The 15,531-nt window shown below is 43.5% G+C and overlaps 1 protein-coding gene across 2 annotated transcripts in view; it reads right to left on the bottom strand.

Annotated features, from left to right (window-relative positions):
- The window catches only part of ABHD2 (abhydrolase domain containing 2, acylglycerol lipase), a 102,372-nt gene that overhangs the window by 44,302 nt on the left and 42,539 nt on the right, over positions 1 to 15,531 (bottom strand). For both annotated transcript variants that reach the window (XR_015551627.1, XM_004431937.3), the window contains exon 4: positions 860 to 1,035. Coding sequence is in view for 1 of the 2 variants with exons in the window: in XM_004431937.3 (XP_004431994.1) it covers positions 860 to 1,035 (176 nt within the window). In the remaining variant the exon portion in view is untranslated. The remainder of the gene's footprint in view (positions 1 to 859; positions 1,036 to 15,531) is intronic.

Genomic DNA, 15,531 nt, shown 5'->3' with positions numbered 1-15,531 from the left:
GCAGATCTAGTTACTTTAAATAACCGAGAGTTATAACATATTTATTGGAATTTACCCACAAATATTTACTGAGCTCCTACAAAAAACTAGTTCTGTTGCCTCCTACAGAACTCAAAAGACAGGTTCTCTTCCAGTAGGAACATCATTTAAAAGGATGCTGCCATCTAACTCCACTTCCTCAAAGTCCCCATTATGAAGCCTTTTATAACGAGTGTTTACTGTGCAGGCTGAACAGAGTAATGCCGAGTTCCAGCAGCAATGGAAATTGGAGTTGTTTCTGAGAAATAGGTGTCCCAGACCCCTGCATGCTAAATATGACCTTAAGGTGTCTTTTTGTTCATGGAAAACTAAGCAGAGGTACCTGAGAGCCTTTGTTATCTGCTGTATCCTACAAATAAAACCAGCCTGCACTGCATGTCTAAGCTTCAGTTTCTTCACCAGTAAAGTAGGGATAATAGGGCACAGACCTCTCAGGGTTGTTGTGAGGATTAAATGGGATAATAGTACATATAAAGCACTTAGAACAGTCTGGCTTCTGTTGCTGTCATCAAACCAGAGGCCTGGTCCTGGGGGGCCTGGGCTCCAGGTTCTCCCTCAGTCTCTTACACCAAGCTTCTGTCTTTCACAAGAGGATTAAAAGTCTGTACTCAACACTGCTTTCTGAGGAGCTCTACAAGGTGACTGGCAAGCAGACCCTGAAGCTAATCCCTGCTGGCTGCTCCTAAGCGACATATCTCAGCAGACTTCCTGCCAGCCCCTGGATGCGACTGCGAGAGTCACCGGCAGGAGCCATGCTCCCTCACTGACTGGTGCTCCTCATTCGAGTGAGGGCCCAATCAGAGGACCTAAACTAGCTCACCTCCAACACAATGCTCAGCCAAGGGCTCGAAGAGGTCGAAGGTCGAAGTGGCTCCGTCAGACATGGTGATGAACTTCCGGTGCCCGTAGGGGTGTGGTGACCTTACCCTTCCCATCTTCCCATACAAAGCTGTTTGGATGTGTCCACTCTTCCCCCAGATCAACGGTGGAATGTATCTAAGAAAGAGGAGAGGAGAGGTCAATTTTCTCCACGTTCCTTGACTAATGCTCTGAAAAACCTTTGAGCAAAAGTCTTTCAACCTATTTAAGTTTTTTCCTGATAAATTCTGTTCACTAAGCATAAATATGAGATTTTTTCTTAACCTTCTATCCACGCCATGATTTATCCCCTTTCCCCACTTATTAGTACATCCTGCATCAGATTAGCTTTAGCAATCAATCAGGGCATGCTCGTAAAGACAGGACTTCAAATTTAGGGTGTTAAGTAATTCAACATGGGTTATTTCCATAATGCAGAATAAAAAGCAAGCAAGTAATACATCTTGAACACATGCTACTTGACAGGGTTAGCCTCGTCATCAAAGGAGCTAATGTATACGCAATAGCCAGCACAAGCGCCCGCGCTCGCTAAACGCTCCCTTCCTCGCCTTCCCCTACACCAAGGCAGGCCACAGCTGCAGTGGTTACTCCAGTAGCAAACCTGCTGCTCTCCTTCACTGGGAAGGGCTGCAAACTCTTCTAAGAGCCTGTAAGTGCCTTGTGTGTGTGTGTGTATGTGGGGGAGCACTCTATGCCCCAGAGAAAGTGCTGGAAGGGCAGAACAATGTAAATATTTGTTGGATTAATGAAAGATAAAGGCTTGTTAGCTTAAGCAGGGCACAATGCCGCCCTAACAATTGTCCTTTGTGAAAACACGGAGTGACTCTGGTCCTTGGTAGGAAGTTCAAAAATCACAAACTAGTTAATTACTGGGAAAACGAGGTGCTCCAAGTTACAATTAAGAAATGATTACAGTTCACAACCACAGTGCAAGATGAGCTCATTGACTGAAACTGCTATTGGTTTCTCTTCCGAGGCTTTGAGCCCAAGCTGGACGGCTGGCCAGGATTTGTACGCAATGTAAACTAGAGTCATATAATATAAAATGGTCACGACATCAATCCTTCATCTCTGTATTATATCACACTGGTGAGCATTTTATTAAGAGTTTCCCTTAACCTATTTGCTGATTCATGCCTATCATTTCTATCAAACCACATGATCCTAGAAGCTCTTCTTAAATTAAACCAGATTTACTTTTTTTTATATATAATACATTAAATCTACACAAATTTAAGAGAAGCGAATCTATCACCTTCAGCAAGCCGGTTCCCGCAACAAGCCTCCTCTCTAGGGGCGGGGAGGAGAGGGAAGAGTATTCTAAGACCTGAGGACATGAAGCTACTCAGGTGCAAAGGTCAGTGCAGAGGTCCGGGCCTTTGGGAGGCAGTCTAAGGCATTTATAAGAGATGAGTAGATTATGACAGTAACAAAAAGCAAGCTTATAAAAATAATGTCAACTGGACATCTGAATACTATACAAGATTTAGATATAGAATTTATAAAGGCTTTTAGACTACCAAATTGGATAATAAATTGTGCACAGGGGGAGGGGTGTGATCCAAAAAACCAAACTCCTCATCATTCCTGGAGGAAAGAAAGTTCGAAGAAAATTTTGTTCACAGTATAAATTAAAAATAGAAATGTGCTATTATATTTTATTATTTTTAATAATAAAAATGACAGAAGAATGGGTTAAATTTCATATACCTGTCTTCTGATCTTGTTTAGAATACAATATAATCTTAGAAAATATAACAAATGAAATAAAATTTCCTTCTGGCTATTCACAGATTTCCCATATAATCATGATACATGTGATCGTCCTGAAGCTATGCTCCTGATTCAAGGTCATGTCATTTCCTCTGAAGCTTGCCAATAGCCCCCCAAGTGGTCTCCCAGCCTCTAGTCTTGTTCCCACCCACCCCAGCGTCCCCCCTGCCAATGGAGGGATAACTACAGTCATGTGTCACTTGATGACGGGGATACGTTCTGAGAAATGCGTCATTAGGCAATTTCATCATTGTGCAAACATCAAAGAACGTACTTACACAAACCTAGGTGGTATAGCCTACTACACACCTAGGCTCTATGGTACTAATCTTATGGGACCACTGTCGTATACCCGGTCCATCCTTGACCCAAACATCCTTATGAGGTGCATGACTGTAAACACACAAAGCTGGCCACGGCCCTCCATGGCATGGGCCCTAGGTTGGCCTAGGAGGCCCGCCTCGCCCTGTGCCTGCTCCCCTCTTTCTGCCTAAGCTCCAAAAAACCTGAACCACCAGGCTGGCTCCACCCCAAACAGGCACACCTTGTGCTGAGCTATTTTTATCTCAAGCTGTTTCTTCTGCCTGGAATGCTTTCCTTCTCTCCTTTCACACCCAGTTTTTCTCCAGCTATTACTCGTCTTTCAAGACTCACTTCCAATCAGGTTGCTGGGGGAGCTGTCCCTTCTCTGTGCCCCCTGGCAAAGCACCCTGGACATAGCTCTGTCCTAGCACCCCCGAGGCTTGATTAATTTGTGTACTCTTTTCAAGCACACTCCTCCCTGCCATCTGCAGGAGACAGGCTCTTTCTCCCTCGTGTCGATCCCCAGGGATTAACACACAATAAGCATGTAGGGAGGACTCGCTGATGAACAGAGTACAGACCCACTTAGTAAATCTGAAAAGACAAAGATATACTTAAAAAATCATACCCACCATAATAATGTGAATTCGGCTGTAGTATGATTGGTGTTGGGCTGGTGTCCTCTTTCCAGGCTACCAAGGACCTTTTCAGACTGAGCTGGGATAAAATTCTCAAGGTGTGCGTGTGTGCGCGTGCGTGTGCGTGTGCGCTCGTGCGTGTGAATAAGAGACCGGCTCAGGACCACTTGGGATTTTCTCAGTTCAGTGTAGGGTCAACTGTGCACAGTGGAAGTTTCACAATGTTTAATTTTATGCTAATACCACCTACTGATAAAACACTGTTTTTAATTAACTTCACAATAACACCACATGAGGGTTTACAAAATAGAATTTTTGGACAGCATTTACTGTGGTCGAGTTTTACTGTGTGTTTTTGTTTGTTTACAAAACTTATCCACAGATCCCAAGAAAAAACTAAAAACCAGAATAGGCGCCTAGTCACATGGTTTAGGTCAGGGAGAAAATACGGAACAAAACAACAGAATATTTTGAAATTTACATAAACATGTAAACACTTAAGAGATGCTGCTAAAACGCTACATGGAGGAATATGTTTCACTCTAACTACCTATGTGGTAGTTTGTCAAAAAATATAGCTGCCAATAATGCCACCCATTCCTGTCCCGGCAAGCCATTCTTCTATCAGGAGCTAGATACGTCCCCACCCCCCATGAATCTAGGCAGCCTGTGACTTGTTTGGGCTGTTAGAACGTGGTGGAAGGACTGCTCTGCAGGCCTGGGCCTGGCCCTTCAGAGGCCTAGCAGCTTCTGTGTGTTCTTCCTTGGAAGCCTGGTGCCATGCTGTAAGGAGGCTGGGGCTTGAGGGCATTATGCTAAGCGAAATAAGTCAGACAGAGAAAGACAAATACCATATGATTTTACTCTTACGTGGAAGATAAACACACACACATAGATAAGAAGAACAGATTAGTGGTTACCAAGGGGAAGGGGGTTGGGGGAGGATGAAAGGGGTGAAGGGGCACATATGTATGGTGATGGATTAAAACTAGACTATTGGTAGTGAACACATGTAGTCTATACAGAAATTGATATATAATGATGTACACCTGAAATTTACACAATGTTATAAGCCAATATAACCTGAATAAAATAATTTAAAAAATAAATAAAATATCAAGGAATAAAATATGTATTGTTGAGGACCTAAAAAAAAAAAAAAAAAAAAGAGGCCAGGTCTTGACTGCCTACAGAAGGGCCCAGAGGGTGGGAAATGGAATCGAGAACTACGTGCATTTTATATTTTATAGCACCACCAAATTGCCTGCTCGAAAAGACGGACCAATATACATTCCTGATGATTATGCATGAAAGTACCTGTCTTCCTCACCCTCATCAATAATTGGTGTTATCAGTCTTTTACATTTTGGTCACTTTGACAGGCAAAAAAATGGGTGTTTCATTTCAACTTGTGTTGATTCAAATGTTTACTAGTCATTTATATTTCTTTTCTCTGAATTGTCTGTTCATATCCTTTGTCCATTTTTCCATTTTCTTTTTCTTTTTTCTTTCAATTTGTAGGTATTATTTTCATCACCCCTATATTAAGTCATTATATATTATATGTTGCAAAGGTTTTCTCCCAGTCTATTGTATATTTTAATTTTATCTTTTATCTTATGAACTTTTATATTTTGTGGTTACATTTGTTAGTTTTTTTGCTGTTAAAACCTTTGTGTTTTGCATTTTGTTTTAAAAAGAGCTATTCTAACACCCAATTATAAATATATTCCCCAATATTTCCTTCTATTACTCCTATAGTTTTTAAAAATGTATTACCCTTACATCCACTTATTTTTGTAAATGATGGGAAGTAAAGATCTAATTTTTTCCTAACAGTTAGCTAACTGTCCTTACACCATAAATGGCCCATCTTTTCCCTACTGATTTCAACTGTCATTTTTAATATAAACCAAGTTCCCAATCACATATTTAGATTTGTTTCTGTATTTTCTATTCTGGTCCATATGACACTGCTTTAATTACTACAGCTGTATGAAATATTTTGAGGGTTGATAGTGCAGGCCTCTTTCACTCTTCTTTTTCAAAATTTTCTTGGCAGATATTCAGCACTCTATTTTCTTTTCTTTTTTTTTTTTTTAAAGATTTTATTTATTTATTTTTCCCCCAAAGCCCCAGTACATAGTTGTCTGTCATAGCTGCACATCCTTCTAGTTGCTGTATGTGGGATGCGGCCTCAGCATGGCTGGAGGAGTGGTGCCTCGGTGCGCACCCAGGATCCGAACCCGGGCCGCCGGCAGCGGAGAGCACGCACTTAACCGCTAAGCCACGGGGCCGGCCCCCAGCACTCTATTTTCTAGATGAACTATAGGATTAGCTTGTTCTATGAAAATTTTGGGATTTTTAGTTGGAAATACATCAAATTTATATATTACCTTAGGGAGAACTGAAATCTTTACCATCTTGACTTGTTCCATTCAAAAACATGATGTATCTCTCCATTATCCAGGTATTTATGTCCTACAGTAAAACTTTATAGCTTGCTTCATGTTTCAATACTCAGTTTTTACTACATTAAACTGCATGCATTTCTAAACGTATTTTTTTTTTGCTATTCTTGGAGTTAGCATCTGGGCATGTTTTACTCTAACTTCCTGAAAGCAAAGGTAATGTCTTCCACTTCTTTACTAATCTATATGGTATTTTGTCCAATGTTGTGCTGTGGCCAGTGGTTAATAAATGCTTGTTACTAAGAAAGCTAGCCCACAACAAAATATAGAGGCCAGCCTGTCCTTATCTTCTGAACCTATTTATACTCTGGCTATCCTAACAGAACTGCCCAGTGGGAAAGACCACAAGGGAAAATCTGGACACCCCTCCCACCCACATCCCTCCACACACACATACACACACACACATGCTGCCTTGGGGCAGATGGAGTTCACATCAGCAAGGAGAGATGGTTGCTGGGCTGTTTAAAAGAGAGTTGAAAACAAGGTTGACTAATGCTCATCTTTGCCCTAAATTTGTGAGGGACCAATTCTTCCTTATGGGACCTGGGTCCCCTGGTTGTAGATCAAACCATTTTACAGCTATTGAACCCAGACTTAGCTGTTATTCCCTTTGATTCTCTCCAGTACCTCTCTACGAAATCAGCACAGGGCTGGGCACACAGCAGGTCTTTAGGATATGTTGTCTGAGTGAGACCCCCACCCCGACCCTCAGCAAGTCCTTTCCCGAGAACCAAATGCCCATCAGCAGCTACTCTCTGGCATTTTAAGTTTGTATCAGACAGGATGCTTTGGTTAAAGCAACAAAACCCAACTGTGACTAACTTAAGAAGGGACTATGTTAGAGGGATGCTGGGGTGTTCACCAAATGGACAAGAGGCTGGAGAACCAGGCTTGAAGAGGGCAGGATACAGGAAAGAAACCAGAGGGCTACCCTAGGGATGTGCTCTTTACACAGTCAGCTGCATCACCCCCAGAAAGAGTCAATGTCCCAGGAGTGGGGTGTCTAGAAGAAGGGAAACTCAGACTGGGTGAGCAGGACACCCTGATTTATTACCTACATGCAATGGGAGAGAAGAACTTCCCCAAAAGGAAATTTGTGTGCCCTTGGAGAGGAAGAATGGAGGCTGGGTAGCAGGGAAGTGACAAATGTCCCCTACAAGGCTTGGGCTGGACTTGTCTTTGGTTCAAGAGTCTTCTTTAGTGACCATGATACTCCACAGCCCCCATCAAACCATCATGTTCCTATCTAGTTCTTCCAAAGTCTCCTCTTTCTGTCTCTGTCCCCACCCTGGCCCCAACACTTAGCATTTCACATACTTCTTAAATGTATTTACTTTGAAGCATCTGTTTCACCCATAACACAAGTTGATCAGAAATAGGCAACCCACTTGCTCAAGTGTTTTTTTCTCACACATCCATCTTCCTAAAAGCAAATTTTTATCAAAAAAGAGTTTGTGTTATTTTCTTTAAAAAAGACATCTAGAAAAGTAGAGTTTTTATGACTCCCAGTCAATGATCTTTACTGGTCTGAGTAAAGTAGCACATTTTGTGCAACCCGTCACTTTGCCCCCACCATTTTTTTGAGGTAAAATTCACATAACATGGAATTAACCATTTTAAAGTGTACAATTCAGTGGCATTTAGTACATTCACAATATTGTGCGGTCATCACCTCTACCTAGCTCCGGAACATTTCATCACTTCAAAAGGAAATGCCCATATACCTTAAGCAATCACTCCCCATTCTCCCCTGCCCCCATCCCCTGGCAACCACTAATCTGCTTTCTATCTCTATGGATTTACATATTCTGGACATTTCACATAAATGGAACCTTACAATATTTGACTTTTTTGTCTTGTGATTTTTCACTTAGCATTATGTTTTTGAGGTTAATTATGTTGTACCATGGGTCAGTACTTCATTCTTTTTTATGGCTGAATAATATTTCACTGCATGGATATATATTTTGTTTATCCATTCATCTGTTGATGTACACTTGAACTGCTTCCACCTTTTGGCTATTGTGAACAGTGCTGCTATGAACATTTGTGTCCTAGTTTTTGTTTGAATATCTGTTTTCATTCTTCTGGGTACATATCTAGGAGTGGTATTTCTGGGTCATATGCTAATTCTATGCTTAACTTTTTGAAGAACTGCCAAACTATTTTCCATAGCAGCTGCAACATTTTACATTCTTACCAACAATGTACAAAGGTTCCAATTTCTCCATATCCTTGCCAATACTTGTCATTTTCCATTAAAAAAAAATTATGATAGCCATCCTAGTGGGTATGAAGTGGTATCTCATTATAGTTTTGATTTGCATTTCTGTAATGATTAATGAGATTGAACACCCCACTATTTTGGCTCCTGGCCATTTCTTTCACTCTACTTTCATCTCGATCTCCAACATTAATCACAATTTGAAAAATGAATTAGTTGATAAATAAATATATACTATCAGTCTTTTGTTCATTTCAATGGCTATTACTGGTAGAAAGAATCAAATCAGAATGAAATTGGCAACAGTTAAAACTACATGTGGTATAATTTAGTATTGTCTAAAAATTAACAAAAGAATCCAGTTTTCATAAAAGCATTTATACTTGCAAAATTTAACCTAGAGAATTGGACTTGGTGGAAATATCAGCCGTAAGAGAACTTGCTATAGCAGAAGCTACGGTCAGTAACACACTATATTGGACAAAAAACTGATTCTAAGCTTTGTAGTAAAATTTAAATGGAAAACAAACCTGATGAAGATAAAATTGAACTGTATTGTATTAAAAAATCATCATGGAATCAAACTGGCTCAGTAGAATTTGTTTGAGAAAATATTTTTTCTAAAACTCTTTAATCTTAGCATAACCCTGATGAAAATATTTATATTTAAAATGCCCTTGGGTTCAACCTCTCCTAAGCCTTTTCCCGAAGGGAGTGCAGGCGGTCAGAACCCAACTAGAGCTCCATTCCTGCACGTTCCTTCTTCCCAGCCCAACCGAGACAAAAGACTCGGGACCAACAAGGGAGATGCCACAAGCTGAAGAGTAAGGAACTAGGTGCGGGGGAAGATCCCCATTGCAGGGTCCACTCAGGGGCTGTGGAATGGGTGGCTGGGCAGGCCACTTGCTAAGGAGCTCCGTGGGGGTCACCGGGTAGTCTTGCTTCTCCTCCTTAACAAGGAAATAATAGGGCTCACGATTTCACAGAGAAAAAGGGAATGGGAGGGAAGAGTTACCATGCTCTAATTCTCTGCATGAATGAGATACCTGTGAGGGCAAAGGCCACTGGAATCTTCCTACAGCAAAAGAACATCACCTGGAGTGAAACCTGAGGCCTCCCCTTAGTGACTTCAGGTACGTTAAGGATGTCCCCCCAAGCCCTTTAACAAAGGAAGTCGGGGCACCTGAGGTACTAATTGGGGCTCTTGCATCATGAATTTATTTACCTTCTTCTTTGAACCCAGAGCATGATAAATAAAACTCCACTTGATCTATAGCACTTCACAGTTGTTCAAGGTCCTTTTTGTACATGATCTCATTTGCCTTTGATAACAAGCCTGTGAAATGGGCAGATGTAGTTAACCCCTTCTTACCACAGGGACCCTGAGGACCAGACAGTTAATGGCTTGGCCATGGTCATCATGCTAATCAAGGGCAGAGTTGAGACTTCAACTGAGGCCTTGACCACCGTGTCCAGTGCTTATCTGGATGATAAAATAGGCATGATGAAGACAAATACATACTTTCATTCCAGAGACTCCTATGACTCTATTAGTCATCATTTAAAAATATTACAGTTATCTAGAACCAATGTAAATGGGGCTTAACATATCTTAAATAGTCAAGAGCCAGCCTCTAGCTTTAAAAATATATCAAATTAGCATATGCATATTCTAAGTGTTGGCCATTTTTAGGGCTATGGCCAACCAGGGGCTTTTCAGCAAGATGGAGATCCCTGGTAGTTATTCCTGACAGAAATCTGCTCATTGAGGAACACTGAGTGAAGGCTTCCAAGCCAGAGGCTGGCAGTGAACAGGAGAAAGGGCACTCAGACCACGTTCTGGGGCTTCAGCCAGTACAAGACACCAATAGTCACAGCGAAGGGGATCATTCAGGAGTGACCCCTTCTTCCATTCTAACTTCTGCTCCCTTCTCCTCAGGGTCATTCTGGTTTTTTTTGGGGGGAGGGGGTGGTGGGGTGAGGAAGATTGGCCCTGAGCTTACATCTGTTGCCAATCTTCCTCTTTTTCCTTGAGGAAGACTGTCGCTGAGCTAACATCTGTGCCCATCTTCCTCTATTTTGTATGTGGGATGCTGCCACAGCATGGCTTAACGAGCAGTGTGTAGGTCTGCGCCCAGGACCCAAAACCACGAACGCTGGGCTACCAAAGCAGAGCAAGTGAACTTAACCACTATGCTGCTGGGCTGGCCCCAGGGTCATTCTGTCTTTAGTGTGGTGGGGTCACGTTTCACCCACAGCTTGGTCCTCAAGTTACAAGGAGAAACTATCAACTATAGTCAAACCACCCCCGGAACATCCCTCGGGAAGGAACACCCTATCTCTTGGTAAGCGGAGCCCAGGCAGTTCTCCTCCAGTGCCGGGCAGACAGCTGGGACTGCATTAACCCCAGATGGCACTGGTGGCCTGAGGTTAGGGCTGTGTTGTGAAACAAAAAAAAACATGTCTTTAAAGGCGAGGATGCAGCAAGATGCTCCCTCTCACGGAGAGGCACACAGGCCCTGGCACTGCCAGAGGGGATGAGAGGCTGCCAGCTCACATGCGATCAGGGCTTGTGCTCGTCTGAGTGGAGAGACCGGCTGAAGTCAGCACAAATCAACAGTGTGTGAGTGTGTGTGGGCGTATGTGTGTGGGTGTTTCTCTTTCTTGGTGGACAGAGTTGAATCTGCAGAAGTTAAAGGTACACATTATGCAACTCTATACTAGAAAGAATATCAGGGTAATAGTTAAATATGGTAATGTTTAAAAAAAAAAGAGTAGTTGGGGGCCGGCGCCGTGACATAGCAGTTAAGTGTGCATGCTCCGCTGCTGGCGGCCCGGGGTTCGGATCTGGGGCGCGCACCGATGCACTGCTTGTCAGGCCATGCTGTGGCGGTGTCCCATGTAAAGTAGAGGAAGATCGGCATGGATGTTAGCCCAGGGCCAGTCTTCCTCAGCAAAAAGAGGAGGATTGGTGTGAATGTTAGCTCAGGACTGATCTTCCTCACAAAAAAAAAAAAAAAAAAGAGTAGTGAGGAATTTATTCTTAATTTACCCCCTGCTTAAATTCACATGCCTTGGACAGAAGAAGGAACTCCCAGCATAGAGCAATCCATCTGCAGGATTCCATCAGGCATCCACAGCCACCTCGGTTATTCGCCTAGAACTCACTCTCAAGGTTTAAAAGGTCATCCGGCAATATGAGTGGCCATCTTCTCAAGGGTTTGTGACTTTAAAATGTTTGTGGACACAGCACTAACCGGAAGTCTCGCAAGTCCACAGGCCCTGACGCTGCTCCCTGTGCAGGTGGCTCACCCTACAAACCCGGGCCTGTCATTTACATGCTGCTCCTCACGTTTCCCTCTCCTTCCGAAAAGCCCAAGCCCAAAGGGACGCTTCAGTGACGGGGCAAAAAGCAGAGTGACACGGTCCCGGGAAGCCCTCCGAGAGAAAAGCTCTCTCTTCGTCAGGCCTGCAGAGCATCACGGCACGGCTGGCTGCTCCCGTTTCCCTCCTGAGAACCCCACTTTCAAGTGGCTGATAATGTCCTTCACTGGCCTCCTGCCAAGACACCAGCCAGAGATCAAGGCAGGTGCTGGGACTGTTTAGGAGACATGGGCTCAGGAGGTTTCCAGAGAATGCCCATCTCAACAGGCCCTCCACTCTCTTCACAGCACACACTCAGGTAAAGAAAAACAAATTTCCCATTTCAGGAAAAATATTTGTCCACTGAGAAGAAAGATGACCTTTACTATGACCAAGAGATTTGTTTTGAGAGTGACAACATGGACCAGGAGTGCCTCAGGAGCACGCAGCTAGCATCTGGTATCAAACCAAAGACGTTATCAGGACTGAGCCTGCCTCTGCCTATATTTTCTTTTGGCTCTTATGTATTGAGTTAATAAAATTCAGAGATGAGCAAGGCACAGTGCCTGCCCTTGTAGGGTTCACAATCTGGGGGTAGAAGCTCATGAAGACTACACAGACAACTACTGTCATAGAGAGCAGGAGAGGGCAATGGGGTCAGAAAGGCAGATGGGATGATATTTTGGGGACACAATGACATGGCTGAGAAGTACCCGTTTAACTCAGTGCACGAGGGTGAGAGCTAAGGACTGAATGTTTCCCCAACATTCATATTTTGAAGCCCTACCCCACAACGTGATGGTATTTGGAGGTGGAACCTTTGGCAAGTAATTAGGTTTAGATGAGGTCATGAGGGTGGAGCCCTCATGATGGGATCGGTGTCCTTATAAGAAGACGATGCAAGACCAGAGCTCTCTCCACCATGCGAAGACAGAATGAGAAGGTGACTATGTGTGGCCCAGGAAGCAGGCTCTCACCAGGAACTGAATCTGCTGGCACCTTGATCTTGGATTTTCCAGCCTCCAGAACAGTGAAAACTAAATTATCTGTTGTCTAAGCCCCCCAGTCTATGGCATTTTGTTATAGCAGCCTGAGCTGACTAAGACAGGGGGTCTCAGGTTCTCAGAGACTGGGGACATTTCTGAGTATCCAAGGTCTAAGTCAAGGATGGGCTGCTCATGTCTCTCAGACTTACCAACAACTCTGAGTGATGGTATCACCCCATTTTACAGATGAGAAAAATAGTCTTGACGTGCCTGGTGTCACAAGGTCAGGATCAGAGGACAGGTCTCAGATTTCTCTCCAGAGCTTTTCTGACCAAGACTCAACTAGACATTAAAATAACAAACATCTTTGTGCCTGTTTTTTGCTGTCTGATCAATTGTCAGAATGTTACATTAAATCCTGTTTCTCCAAATTGATAACTGAATTTGTTGGAACTGCTCTTTGGTGTTCTTCACATATATTAAACAAAAAAACATTTCTTTCATGTTACGTGTTTTTCACAGCTATAACCAACTTCTTAATGTTAGTGAAGTTTTTTCTGCAGGAGATTCATCTGGGGGGTAATTAATTTGAAAATTCACATTTGATTATTTCTAAGGTGAGTCCACAATGTTAATAAAATCATACTGAATGTCTCCCCAAAGATAATGAGACCCAGGAGAGAGATGATAGAGCAAGAGGATGGAGGTGCTTCTGGAAAGACGAGGGGTGTCTGATTTGGGGAAGCATTTTTATCCCACTTTAATGAGTGAGAATAAATTAATCAGAATGAGCATCAGGGTGTGTGTGGGGGGGAGGGGCACTCTGGGAGCAAAGCTTTGTGGCAGCTCCAGAAGTCAGAAAACTGAGCTCCAGGCCTTCCCGTGTGTGTGTGTGTGTGTTGTGTGTGCGTTCACAAGCTTGTGTGCACACAGGGGAGGTGAGGAAGCAGGGAAGGGGAAGAACTGTTCAGAGTTTAGGGAAACATTTTGCAGATGCTTATCCTGTACCCTGACCTGCCATAGCCTCCCCTCCACGGGCCCTGAACCCAGGACTCCTGCTTTTCCTACCACAGACTTCTATGGTTCCCTTTGTGGCCTCTGTCCCCAAATCCAGCCTGGCTGACCTGAAACCAGGAGGTCTTTTGTGAGCCCACCCAACTCGGCCTCACCCTTCTCTGTTAGGACACAGCCCCCTGGAAGTCCCTTCTTTTCAGGAGGCCCAGATGTGGAGTAGACCCTGCACCACAGCACACTGGTCCTGCTGGGGAGACAAGGTTGAGTCTGGGAAACGACTTCTTTGTTAGCTTCAGGAACAAACATCTTGGGTCTTTTATCTCAAAATGGCAAGTGGCATATTCAGCTTCCCAAACACCCATTAATAGGCTCATCAGAAATACGCCTTGAACACAGCATTTTCCCCCACTGGAGACAAATACTTCTTCACAGCTGTCGCACGTTACATTTTCACTGTTGTTGCTAGATGTTCTATTCCAGAATTGCAGGATTATGCACAGGAAAATTCCAATGCAGAGACTGTTTTGTTTCTGCCTGAAATGACCAAAAGTGGCCTGAGGAAACAAGAGAGAAATCATCTTCTGTTCCTGTGACTGGTTTCTAAATACATGACACTGGCATATGCATGACCTACTGGGTATCTTGTGCAAACTATAAAACACAAATGTTAGAGAGAACAAGCACATGAATTACAATGAAACCACTTAAAAAGAAACCACACTTTTTTGTTCTAAGGAAAAATAAACTCAATTTTAAAGCTCAAAGAAAACTAGTTAAAACTCCTCAGAATTGTATTCACATGTTAAATGTATCTGATCCCATTTAGGACTGCTCACACTCCTCTGTATGCAGGTGAAGCACGGTCCTCTCTCCTCAGGCACATCTCAACCTGGTTTTGACATTATGCTTTAAGTGGGCTTGTAGTTTATTAAGAGGCTCCAGGGTTCCACCCGACAAATACCACGCATTAAAGAACTAGCCCTGCCGGGGTCGGCCCGGTGGCGCAAGCAGTTAAGTGCGCGCGCTCCGCTACGGCGGCCTGGGGTTCGCTGGTTTGGATCCCGGGCGCGGACCGATGCACTGCTTGTTAAGCCATGCTGTGGCGGCATCCCATATAAAGTGAAGGAAGATGGGCACAGATGTTAGCCCAGGGCCAGTCTTCCTCAGCAAAAAAAAAAAAAAAAAAAAAGAGGAGGATTGGCAGATGTTAGCACAGGGCTGATCTCCTCACAATAAAAAAAATAAAATAAAAAGAACTAGTCCTGCAAAGAGCCAGTCGAATATTAGTTACTTAACCAGAAGAATGCATTGCAGCTCTTGGAGTCTGGCCCCCAAGGTGCTAAATTCAAAGGTCTCAAGCTCACTCTGCTTGCCCAGACTTTACACAGAAGACACTACCCCTCCGCCCTACCCTTCCTGTTGCTAAATGATGGATTTGAAAAAACTACCTGTGCTGACCAAACAGGATGTATGCTGATGCAGAGCACATAGAGCACCCTTGTTTGGGCCCTGTCCCCCTGGCCACCCATCTCCTGTCTGGAGGACACCCACACAGATGTCAACGGTCTGCTCTTTACCCAACCCAGTATTGCCTCTTGGCCACTTGGCCCAAGGCCACCTCAAAATCTATGCCAGGGCTGGCGAGGAGGGAATGTAAGGGCTGAAAAATCACATTGTATTTGCTACTATTCCTAGTGGGGGACACTGGAATATCTACCTGTGAAGTTCCTGGATTACCTACATGGAATGCCCTTTTAAGAACACTTTAATCAAGAGATTATTATAAGAACTAAAATGTTGACATTCAACATCAGCACATATCTTGCCTTTCTTTGATG

The sequence above is a fragment of the Ceratotherium simum genome, chromosome 3 (genome assembly GCF_057802395.1).
Source record: "Ceratotherium simum simum isolate JZ-2026a chromosome 3, ASM5780239v1, whole genome shotgun sequence".
NCBI classification, from domain to species: domain Eukaryota; kingdom Metazoa; phylum Chordata; class Mammalia; order Perissodactyla; family Rhinocerotidae; genus Ceratotherium; species Ceratotherium simum.
This window is presented reverse-complemented; position numbering and strand designations above follow the sequence as displayed.